We start from the raw sequence: 12,917 nt of genomic DNA, 5'->3' as shown, positions 1-12,917 counted from the left end.
CCATACAAGTCTATGGGTGAGAGAGAAACAGCGCACTGCACTCTGATAACACCGGAGTGCAGTACGATAATCTCATCAGCTGAAAATGGAGGAGATAGAGAGATTAGTCCCTCGTCCCTCCCTCTCCTCCGCAGCTGTGACCCAATCGCAGGATCGCATCACAGTATAATGACACTTGGCTCATGCTCGCAGCAGAGCGGGAGCTGAGTGTCATGTAATACACTCACAGTAATGCTCGTGTGTCCTCATCCTAAAAGCGGATCCATCTTTCTAATCACGACGTCATCTACATCATGCACGTGCCCTCTGTTTTCCCCCTCTGTACTATTCAGTTTTAACACTTTTTTCACACACACGTTTTTTACAGTGAGTATGGACTGTGATAAATGGAGTGACCGCGGGGCTCCTGACCTGATCTCAGCAGCTTCCAGCATATACAACACTTTTACATTCGGGTCACGAGAGCTGCTGCCAGTCCGTACATCACGGTCTGTACTCACAACATTAAACCGGCCTGTCCAACTTTCCTAAGCTCAACTTCAAGAATGGCGGTCACAGCCTCCTGATGTTCTCCTTCACTCAGGATCCCTGCACTCCCTGCTCACAGGTCTGTGCCTGACTGTAATGAACTGGCATTGGGATCCAATTGGCAACAGTGGAGGTCACCAGTTATCTGACCAATACTATTTTTATTCCTTTTGCTGGTAATTTTTCTTTAAAGGGGTTGTCCACTACTAGGACAAGCCCTTCTCATTACACATGATTCCTCCAATTAAAATAAAAAAGAAGCTTATACTCTCCTCCTGTGTCGGAGCGGTTCCAGTGCTCACGAGGTTGTGACGTCACGCGAGTCCGGCATACAATCACCTCCGGCTTCTGTCTCTCCACATTCGGACATATGAGTTAATCAATAGGGAGTGAGAACTGCGGCTGAGGCTCACATCTTGTTGACTACCCATGTGTCCCAAGGTTGGAAGAGAGAAGCCGGAGGTGATTGGATGAGAGGCGTGCGTGACTGCACAACCTCACAAGAGTGCCGCCACCGCTGCAGCGGGAGGAGAGTATAAGCTTTATTATTTTAATTGGGGGTAACGTGAAATGAGAAGGGCTTGTCTTCAGCCATACACTACAAACTCAGTTTCAGACATCATTCAGATGTCAGGGATTTTTTTTGTCTGCATATGAGAGTCTTCAGAGTTTTAGGCTGTCTGTACACGTTGCTTTTTAATGGGCTTCTTTTCTGCATATAAAAAAAAAAAAATCATGTTTTGGCAGAAAAAATGCAGCAGAAGAAACCCCACTTTTTTATTGTGTTTGCGCATTTTTCCATATGATTTTTTCCATGCTTTTTTTGTGATTTTTTTTAAGTCATGGTGATCGCGGGGGTTTAGGCACTGTTCCACCTGCGATCGCCGCTGGGTCCCTGGCTGATATAACAGCTGGGACTTGGCTTTCCCTGACCAGAGCGGTGCCCGCGCTGATCCCAGGGCTGTGGAGTCGGAGTCGGAGTCGTGGAGTCGGAGTCGGAGCTCATTTTGGTGGAGTCGGAGTCGGAGTCGGTATAAAATGCACCGACTCCGACTCCTAAAATATATAATAAATTGGGGACAGTCGTGCAATGCAGAATGTGCTGAATATTTTACTAAATAATAACATTTAGTATAATGCTTATATTTAAGTGATAAATTTATTGTAGTACAATGTGAACATCAGACATTTAATTGTTTTTATGATACAATAATCAAGATAATTGGATAGAACATAAAATATTTATTGGAATACAACTTTAGAACACAAAAAACTAATAAATTGTAAATATGTTATATATATATATATATATATATATATATATATATATATATATATATATATATATATATATATTGTATATACACACACAAGATATATATGTAATCTACTGTATATTACATAGTGTATTACATATTTACAATTTATTACAGTTTTTTGTGTTCTAAAGTTGTATTCCAATAAATATATTTTATGTTCTATCCAAATATCTTGATTATTGTATCATAAAAATTATTAAATGTCTGATGTTCACATACACACATTCATGTACTACAATAAATTTTTCACCTAACTATAAGCAATATATGTAGGAGTCGGAGTCGGAGCCGGAGTCGGAGTCGGAGCCGGAGTCGGAGTCGGAGTCGGTGCAAGAGAATTTGAGGAGTCGGAGTCGGAGTCGGAGTCGAAGGTTTGGCTTACCGACTCCACAGCCCTGGCTGATCCCGGTAGTTTAAGCCCCTGAATGCTGCGATCAATCGCTTACCTTTCCCTGGCAATTGGGGCTCTTTAAAGGGAACCTGTCACCAGATTTGGGGCCTATAAGCTGCGGCTACCACCAGTGGCAACTCTTATAACCACTCTTATATACAGCATGTTAGAATGCTGTATATAAGAGTCTAGGCTGTTGTGTAGAACATAAAAATCACTTTACAATACTCACCTAAACAGTTGCTGCGGTGGAGTTGGGTCATATGGGTCTCTCCGTTCTGTGGTACTCTTTCGGCCATCTTTGTCATCCTTCTTCTGAAGCCTGGGTGCATGATGCGTCCTACGTCATCCACACTAGCCAGCATTGAGGTCCTGCGCAGGCACAATTTGATCTGCCCTGAGCAGGACAGATAAAGTATTGTAGTGCGCCTGCGCAGGACCAGCGAGTGTGTATGACATAGGACGCATCATGCATACTGGCTTCAGGAGGACGAAGATGGTCGAAAGAGGAGGTACCGACACAGGAGACACCCATATGACCCAACTCCACCTGCAGTGACCGTTTAGGTGAGTATTATAAAGTGATTTTTATGTTCTACACAGCGGCCTGGGCTCTTATATACAGCATGTTAGAATGTGTATATAAGAGCCCACTGGTGGTGGGAACAGCTTATAGGCCGAACAACTGGTGACAGGTTCCCTTAAGGCTATGTGTCCACGGTAGAATGTACCTGCGGATTTTTCTGCATGAAAATCCGCGACTTTTGCGGCAAATCCGCACCTTATTTTTGCCGCGGATTTACCACGGATTACCGCGGATTTTGATGCAGATTTTTTTTTTTTTTTTTCCCCATTCTATACCCAAAATCCGCACCAATAATTGACATGCTGCAGATTTTTCCGGATCAAAATCCGCGGCAAATCCGCCGCGGAAAAATCCGCAGCATGGACACAGCATTTCCAAAATGCCATTGAAATGGCTTGGAAGTGACGCTGCTGCAGATTTTCGAAAAATCCGCGGTAAATCCGCGGCAAATCCACGGCAAAATCCGCGCAAAATCCGCAGCGTGGACACATAGCCTTAATGGTATAACAGGGACCCAATCTCTACCATAGTAACCTTGAATTGTCACCATGACGACCCTGGGGTTACTGCGTTTACTTAGATCTGTTAGATCTGAGTTTCATCAGTGCTTGGTCACTTTTTACTATCAGGGTTTAATCTGTGATTTTCATGTATGAGGAAAAAAAAAAAAGAAAAAAAAAGTATATATACATATATAAGACATAAATAAAACTTCTACTATCCATTAAAATGTTAATCCCAGGGGCACAAAGATTAAACATTAATGCCATCTGTGATTTTCACAACTCCATACACCTGTATGAGCACTTTTCAAACTTGATGCCAATTAATAAAACAAAAAGAAATGAAAAACTTCGCCCTGATTTGTTTTTTTTTGCGCACAGTAAATCATGAACCTGTGAACAGCCACATAGACATAATGAGTTTGTGTTTCATCCATGACAATCAGGGATGGATCGTATGCATGAAAAACAGATGTCTGAATGAGGTCTTAGTTGGGAATGCAATCTCTTCCTCCACAGGTCTTGCTTAGGCTAAGTTCACACATCCTGTGTTTTCAATCCGTCAGGTCCGTCAGCAACGGATCAGTCATTTTCAAGATGTCAACTGATGCAACTGATGTGTTTTTCACAGGATTCCTTTCACAGGAATCCTGTGAAAAAACTGATCAGTTGCGTCCGTTACATCCGCTGTGCGTCCGTTTTTTGACGGATCAGTCATGATCCGTCTGTGTTTGGGACAGCCCAGTGGGCGTGCCAAGCATGCTGGGCATGCTCAGTAGAGCATGACGGAATCCTGCGCTGGATTCCGTTGTCAGACGGATTACAACGGAATCCTGCACCATAGACATGCATTACAAGCTTGGCGGATCGCGACGGATTCCTGCGCGGTGCGTTGTTTTCAACGGCCCGAAAAACGTTACATTCTGCGTTGCTACCCGCTCGGCGGTCAGTCAAAAACGACGGACCGCGACGCAGCGGATGCAACGCAGGGTCATCAGTCGCAATCCGTCGCTAATAGAAGTCTATGGGGAAATACAGGATTCCTGCAAAATATTTTGCAGGGTACCGTAATTCCCCAAGGCGACGGATTGTGACTGATGCAAAACACAGGATGTGTGAACTTAGCCTTAGCGATAATGCGAGTGTGGGGGCGTTCGGTTACTTGTGTTGTCCCAAATTATATGGATTTGGGCTGCCTAAGATGTGTGCAATTTCATGCCTCCTGCTGCCTAGTTTATTGGGTATTAAGTGCTGTAAATTGAGTTCCCTCTTATCTAGAATAACAGGCACCGAGAGCATTAGTTAAGGTAATGCTGGGATCGGTGCCGCAAACCACTTACCCTCTGCCAATCAACCCGTCTGACCGTCCTCCTAAGGCCGGGGCCACACGGGGACTACTGCGATCCTCGCTTGACACTCGGCTCACGCTGGCAGCACAGCTGAAGCCCAGTGTCATGCCAGTGTCACTGCGACTGAGGTCCAACCTTGCGATGGTACCTCAGCTGCGGGGGGCGGGCCGGCACTGAGGAGGGGCAGGCTGGCACTGATCAGGAGAGGGAGGGATTTATCTCCCTATTTCCTCCGTTGCCGACGATTGCCATTTTCGCCCTGCACTCGCATTACACCAGTGTACCACGAGTGCAGTGCGATTTTTCTCTCGCCCCATAGACTTGAATGGGTGCAAGAGAAAGAGGATCGCATTCCCCCCGCAGCATGCTGCGACTGTTTTCTCGGTCCGATTAGGGCTGAGAAAATAATTGCTCATGTGCACTGACACATAGGGTAATATTGGTCCGAGTGGAATGCGATGTTTTATCGTATTCCACTCACTCCGATTTTCATGTTGTGTGTCTTAGGCCTAAAGGATCATTCCGTTATCGTATTTTTGGTATAAGTGCCATCTATGTTTTTCACAGATCACACTCGTACCTATAATAGTGAATGGGGCTGTTCACATGACTTTTCTTGGAACGTACATTCCGCTTACAATCGTGGAGATATTGTCAGGTCTCGCGGTTTGCATGACTGTGGGCGTTTTGGCAGGTCTCCAAGGGTCAAGGGGTGTTAATCCTTCTCGTGATTCTGCAGAAAGGTTAGTAGTTTGTGTTGCTGCTGGTTTGCTCTCTGCTCTGGTCTTTTGGTTTTGGCTTTGTCCCCAGCCTCCCCTTATACCATCAGATTGGTTACTACTTTCCTTAGCCAGTCAGATCAAATCCTGGTGTATTTGATCTGACTAGCCTGTGTGGCCAGCCACCAGCCAACCGCTATTGTCATCTGGGAAGGGCTCTGCCAAAGTCCCTGCTTCCAGGACTGGAAGGCGGGTGTAAAGTACCCCGGCCCTTTAGGGTGTACGGTGGCATGACGGCTAGCACAAAGTGTGTCTGGCATACTGCGTTTGCTGGTCTACAGTCATCTTATCACTACCCTGGCATCACAGATATGTCCGATTTTGATCAGTGTCGAAACAAAATCAACAACGCAGCTTTTTGGATCTGTGTGCTGTCTGAATATGGACTGATTTTTTATGGGCAGCTAGATAGGAAAAGAGAGAAACTTTTTTTTTTTTTCCCTCATTACAGAAAACCTGCTGAAAACTAGAACTGACACACTGACCAAACTCGTCCCCTAAAGAAAAAAATAAAAAAATAAATAAAAAAAAAAAAATATCACGGATGGAAATTGGACCAATTTTCCCCCAAAAAAAACCAAAAAAAAAAAAACAAATCAATCACTGATGAAAATTGGACCCATTTTCACAAAAAAAAAAAAAAAAATTCAGGTGTTCTAAATGAGTCCAACATCTGACATGACTGCTCATCCCTTTACTAAATACGGCTGGTTCTCGTTAAAAAGAAGAGGAGTTGATTACTTTTGTGTCTTCATTCTGAGATATAGGTTCCTGTTTGATGTCCGGCTCGGTCTTCATTTTCTGGACGCCCGGCGCTGGCACCTAGAGAAAAAAAAACCAATGAGATGCTTCATATATCTGCACGGTGGTGAGCTACACTGGATTCCTGCGATCCTTGCCGGCCTCGCACAGGCTAATACATGTGTGGAATTTTCAATTAAAGGGAGAAGTAAAATCCACAAAATTAACTGAAAACGATTAATCCTCTGATGCAATGATACAAATATGGCAGGAATGTAAAGCCGGGCACAAGCTGTATTCTCTATTCATGCAAAGCCTGCGAAAATGGGCGCAACTAGGAAAATCACACAGTATTCGGTATGTGATGGCCGAGCCAAAAATGTGACAGAAATTAAGTAACTATAGACAGATCTTGTGATGCATTCGACCTTCAGTAGCCGCAGATTCTTGTTGCCTAGGGTCATATTCTTCTGTTACTCCCAATTAGTCTCACCCTCCCACCCATCACAAGTACTTATAGTCAGATCCAGAAATACTTGAACAGTGGCACAAGTTTTGGCATTTTCGCTTTTTACCAAAATGGATTCAAGATACAGATATATAATCCATATGGGCACAAAGTGCAGACTCAGCTTTAATTTGAGGGTTTTCATATTCTAATTGGAGTAAAGGTTTAGGAATTGCAGCTCTTTAACGTGTAGCTGCCTCTTTTCACGGGATCAAAAGTATTTGGACAATTATCTCACAAGCTCCTTCAATGGCTGCACGAGCTATTCTCTCATTAATAAATCAAGCAGGTGAAAGGTCTGGAGCTGATTCCAGGTGTGGCATTAACATATGGAAGCTGTTGCTGTGAACCCACAATATATGGTCAAAAAAGCTCTCAATGGAGGAGAAACAGACCATTAATAAATAAAAGTAAATAAAAGTAGAAATCCATCAGAAGTAGCAGAAATGTTAAGCATGGTGAAATCAAAAGTTGTATACATTCTGCAAAAAACACAGAACACAGTGAGCTGGGAACTGAAAAGGACCTGGACATCCATGCAAGACAACAGTGGTAGATCACTGTAGAATCCTATCCATGATGACGAAAAACCCCTTCACTACATCCACCCAAGTGAAGAACACTGTCCAGGCAGTAGATGTTTCAGGATCTAAGGGTCCCGTTACACGTAGCGACGCACCAGCGATCCGACCTGGCAGGGATCGCTGGAACGTCACAACATGGTCGGTGGTGAGCTGTCAATCAGGCAGATCTCCACAGCGATCAGAGATCAGCCACCAGCTACCCGTCTAACGACGGCTCCCTGCTGGCTACCGGAGGAATCTCCTGTAATGCCAGGTCTGGATTCAGTTACCTGCTTTGCACTCCGGAGCTCTCAGCTGCAGCCTGGTCTGATCTCAGAGTTTGCAAGACTGCGCCGCAAACGACGAGTGATTGATTCCCCGATGATTGCGGCTCAGTTCATAACAGCTGCGGACAGACCGGGCTGTAATCCGGAGTTCAGGTGAGAGCACCGGAGATCAGCCCAGGATATCTGCAGCTCTCATTAACTGACCGGCAATTGCTGAGGAATCAACCACTCGGCGCTCGCGGTGCAGTCTAGGCTGCACTCTGGAGCTCAGGTGAGAGCTCCAGAGTGCAATGCAGGTAACTGAATCCAGGCCTGGCATTACTGGAGATTCCTCCAGTAGCCAGTCCGACCTTGGGCGCTCGTTGGTCTCCCGCCGTCAAACACGCTGATGCGTGCTGCACAGCTGGAGACCAACGAGCAAAAAATGGTCCTGATCGGTTTGTCACGATCAGCGACCTCGCAGCAGGGGCCCGCTCGCTGCCGCTTTTCACACACCGCAATATCGCTAGCGAGGTCGCTGACACGTCACAAAATCTGTGACGTTTCAGCGATCTTGCTAGCACGTCACAAAATCTGTGACGTTTCAGCGATCTCGCTGTGTGTGACGGAGGCTTAAGTCTGCCATGGTAGGATGATTTCATGAGAGCAAATACAGAGGGTTCACCACAAGGTGCAAACCATTAATCAGCGTTAAAAATAGAAATGCCGGGTTAGGCTTTGGCTACAAACATCTAAAAACTCCAGCCCAGTTCTGGAAACGCATTTTATGGAGAGAAGAAGCTAAAAATCTACCTGTACCAGACTGATGGGAAGAAGAAGGTATGGAGAAGGCTTGGAACGGCTCATGATCCAAAGCCTAACACATGGAGGCGGCAGTGTGATGGTCGGACATGCATGGCTTCCAATAGCCCTGGGTCACTAGTGTTTATTGATAATGTGACTGAAAGCTGGATGAATTCTGAAGTGTACAGAGGTTTTCTTGCTCTCGCTCCCCTCACACATCGGACATATGGATCCCAAGATCGATCACGTTGCAGCAATCACTAATTTATTAACTATCCTGAGGGTAGTTATTGTTTCAGGTAAAACCCCTTTCATCAGTATGCTACCCCAGAGCGTTGTCCCACTGAGCACTCAATTAAATGGCTCGCCTAAACATCTTGTGCAGAAGCACACAGCTCTCCAGCCTCCCCAGTTCCTGCTTGCTGGGGACCAGCACGCTCCTGTTTAGTTGATAGAGTGGACCAGCAGCATGAGAGCGCGTGTGCAGATTTTTATTATTTTTTTTTTTTACATCTTCACACGTGCCAATGCCTCTCATAGTCTTCACCGCAGTGTCTTCAATAAAATGATGCCAGAGATCGCAGTACACGCATGTGTAAACTCCGGCGCCATTTTAATGAAGACCGAATTACTATGACAAGGCGCATGCACCGCTAACACCAGCAATGGAGGTGCGGCACAATATTCAAATAAAGAAAAGGGGGCATGCCGGAGGAGGAATAACCGCCAAGGACGCAACCCACAAAAGGCCCGCACCCGGTGCACACATCAATGTGCAGTGCTTTTCTGCAACTTTGTATAACAGGTATGCCTGGATTCAGCATCCTAGTGCCTGTATGGCACTGCCTTTACCTCATATAGAATAATCCTGCTGTTTGGTTTTCTTTAACCGCTCTGTTCTTGTGAATTTTTTTTTTATTAACAAATAACATGCAAAGTGGTTTGTTTTTTTCGAGCACTTTGCAATTTTCATCCAACTATGAACATAAGATTGAGCAGCTGGTCGCTCATTTAAAGGGAATCTGTCAGCAGGTTTGTGCCACCCAATCTGAGAGCAACATAGCGTAGGGGCAGAGATCCTGATTCCAGCAATGTGTCACTTACTGAGCTGTTTGCTGTCATTTTGATAAAGAAGGGAATTTTGTTTACTTACCGTAAATTCCTTTTCTTCTAGCTCCAATTGGGAGACCCAGACAATTGGGTGTATAGCTACTGCCTCCGGAGGCCACACAAAGTATTACACTCAAAAGTGTAAAGCCCCTCCCCTTCTGGCTATACACCCCCAGTGGGATCACTGGCTCACCAGTTTAGTGCAAAAGCAAGAAGGAGGAAAGCCAATAACTGGTTTAAAGACCAATTCAATCCGAAGAAACATCGGAGAACTGCAACCATTCACATGAACAACATGTGTACCGAAAAAAACCCCTAAGAAAACAGGGCGGGTGCTGGGTCTCCCAATTGGAGCTAGAAGAAAAGGAATTTATGGTAAGTAAACAAAATTCCCTTCTTCTTTGTCGCTCCATTGGGAGACCCAGACAATTGGGACGTCCAAAAGCAGTCCCTGGGTGGGTAAAAGAATACCTCGTGGTAGGGCCGTCAAACAGCCCTTTCGTACAGGTGGACAACCGCCGCCTGAAGGACTTGTCTGCCTAGGCTGGCGTCTGCCGAAGCGTAGGTATGCACCCTATAATGCTTGGTAAAAGTGTGCAGACTCGACCAGGTAGGTGCCTGGCACACCTGCTGAGCCGTAGCCTGGTGCCGTAATGCCCAGGACGCACCCACGGCTCTGGTAGAATGGGCATTCAGCCCTGAGGGAACCGGGAGCCTAGCAGAACGGTAGGTTTCAAGAATTGGTTCCTTGATCCACCGAGTCAGGGTGGATTTGGAAGCTTGCGACCCTTTACGCTGACCAGCGACAAGGACAATGAGTGCATCCGGGCGGCACAGGAGCGCCGTGCGGGAATGTAGATCCTGAGTGCTCTCACCAGATCCAACAGATGCAAATCCTTTTCAAATTGATGGACTGGATGAGGACACAAAGAAGGTAAGGTGATATCTTGATTGAGATGAAAGTGGGATACCACCTTAGGGAGAAAGTCCGGAATCGGACGCCGAACCCCCTTGTCCTGGTGAAGACCAGGAATGGAGATTTGCATGACAGCGCTGCTAGCTCGGACACTCTCTGAAGAGACGTGACCGCTACTAGAAAGGCCACTTTCTGTGAAAGACGGAAAAGGGAAACAACCTTCAAAGGCTCGAAGGGCGGCTTCAAGAGAGTCATTAGAACCTTGTTCAGACTCCAGAGCTCTAACGGCCGCTTGTACGGAGTGATGAGAAGACAAACTCCCTGCAGGAACGTGCGTACCTGCGGAAGTCGGATAGGCGTTTCTGAAAAAATACAGATAGCGCTGAGACTTGTCCTTTAAGGGAGCTGAGCGACCAACCATTTTCCAACCAAGATTGTAGGAAGGAAGGAAAAATAGGCGATGCAAATGGCCAGGGAGAAACTCCTTGAGCAGAGCACCAAGATAAGAATATCTTCCACGATCTGTGGTAGATCTTGGCGGACGTTGGCTTCTTGGCCTGCGTCATGGTGACAACCACTCCTGAGATAATCCTGAAGACGCTAGGATCCAGGACTCAATGGCTACACCGTCATGTTCAGGGCCGCAGAGTTCAGATGGAAAAAAGGGCCCTTGAAACAGCAAGTCTGGTCGGTCTGGTAATGCCCACGGTTGGCCTACCGTGAGGTACCACAGATCCGGGAACCCCGACCTCCTCGGCCAATCTGGAGCGACGAGGATGGCGCGGCGACCGTCGGACTTGATCTTGCGCAGCACTCTGGGCAACCATGCCAGAGGTGGGACACATAAGGTAGCCGGGACTGCGACCAATGTTGAACTGAGGCGTCCGCCGCCAGAGCTCGATGATCGTGAGACTGTGCTATGAAGCCGGGACAATGTTGTTGTGCCGTGACGCCATTATGTCGACGTCCGGCATCCCGCAGCGGCGACAGATCTCCTGAAACCCGTCCGGGTGAAGAACCATTCCCCTGCGTCCATACCCTGGCGACTGAGGAAGTCTGCTTCCTAGTTTACCACGCCTGGGATGTGACTGCGGATATGGTGGATGCCGTGTCTTCCACCCACGTCAGAATCCGCCGGCTTCCTGGAAGGCTTGCCGGCTGCGTGTTCTTCCGTGGTGGTTGATGTATGCCACCGCTGTGGAGATATCCGACTGAATTCGGAGGTGCTTGCTTTTCAGCCACTGCTGGAAGGCTTGTAGGACAAGATACACTGCTCTGATTTCCAGAACATTGATCTGAAGGGTGGACTCTTGCTGAATCCACGTACCTTGAGCCCTGTGGTAGAGAAAAAACTGCTCCCCACTCTGATAGACTCGTGCCTGTCGTAACTACCGCCCAGGATGGGGGTAGGAAGGACCTTTTTTCTGACCATGAGGTGGGAAGAAGCCACCACCGTAGCGATTCTTTGGCCGCCTGAGAAAGGGAGACGTCTCTGTCGATGGGCGTCGACCTCCCGTCTCATTGGCGGAGAATGTCCCCTTGTAGTGGACGCAGATGAAACTGCGCGAAAGGGACTGCCGCCATTGCTACCATCTTACGTGAGAAGTGCATGAGGCGTCTCAATGTGTGCGACTGATCCTAAGGAGAGATTGCAGCCTTGTCTGTAGTGAACGCTGTTTGTCTAGCGGAAGCTTCACTATCGCTGAGAGAGTATGAAACTCCATGCCGAGATATGTTAGTGATTGGCCCGGGGTCGGATCTGACTTTGAAAAGTTGACGATCCACCCGTAACTCTGGAGAGTCTCCAGCGCAACGTTCGGCTGTGTTGGCATGTTCCTTAAGAGGGTGCCTTGACAAGTAGATCTCCCAAATACGGGATCACAGAGTGACCTTGAGATTGCAGGACTGGTACTACTGCTGCCATGACCTTAGCGAAGACCCGTGGGGCTATCGCCAGCCGGAAGGCAGAGTTACGAACTGAAGGTGTTCGCGTCTTATAACAAAGCGTAGAAACGCTGGAGCTCTGGATCAATCGGCACGCGGGGATAAGCATCCTTGACGTCTATCGATGTTAGGAAATTTCCTTGAAACATTGAGGCGATGACGGAGCGGGGGGATTACATCCGGAACCGCCTGGTGTTCACGAGCTGGTTGAGCCGTGTTAGATCCAGAACGGGACGGAAATACTCGTCCTTTCTTGGCACCGCAAATAATTCGGAGTAAAAACCGTGACCTTGTTCCTGAAGAGGAACGGGGGTCACCACTCGTTGTGCCTTTAGAGTGCCCACCGCCTGCAGAAGAGCATCGGCTCGGTCGGGAGGTGGAGAAGTTCTGAAGAATTGAGTTGGAGGACGAGAACTGAACTCTATCCTGTACCCGTGAGACAGAATGTCTCTCACCCAACGGTCTTTGACCTGTGACAGCTAAATATCGCCAAGGCGGGAGATCCTGCTACCGACCGAGGATGCGGAGAGAGGAGGCCGCAAGTCATGAGGAAGCCTCTTGGAAGCGGGTTTTCCGGCTGTCTTTTTTGGGCGTGACTGAGCCCGCCAAG

The 12,917-nt window shown here is 47.2% G+C and overlaps 1 protein-coding gene across 2 annotated transcripts in view; it reads right to left on the bottom strand.

Annotated features, from left to right (window-relative positions):
• NBN (nibrin) overlaps positions 1–12,917 on the bottom strand; it is a 158,413-nt gene that overhangs the window by 21,506 nt on the left and 123,990 nt on the right. For both annotated transcript variants that reach the window (XM_075353104.1, XM_075353103.1), the window contains exon 12: positions 6,197–6,277. In XM_075353104.1, the coding sequence (XP_075209219.1) occupies positions 6,197–6,277 (81 nt within the window). The remainder of the gene's footprint in view (positions 1–6,196; positions 6,278–12,917) is intronic.

This window comes from Anomaloglossus baeobatrachus, chromosome 6 (assembly GCF_048569485.1).
Source record: "Anomaloglossus baeobatrachus isolate aAnoBae1 chromosome 6, aAnoBae1.hap1, whole genome shotgun sequence".
In the NCBI taxonomy this organism is placed as follows: domain Eukaryota; kingdom Metazoa; phylum Chordata; class Amphibia; order Anura; family Aromobatidae; genus Anomaloglossus; species Anomaloglossus baeobatrachus.
Note: the sequence above shows the minus strand (reverse complement) of the source record. Positions and strands in the feature narration are given on the sequence as shown.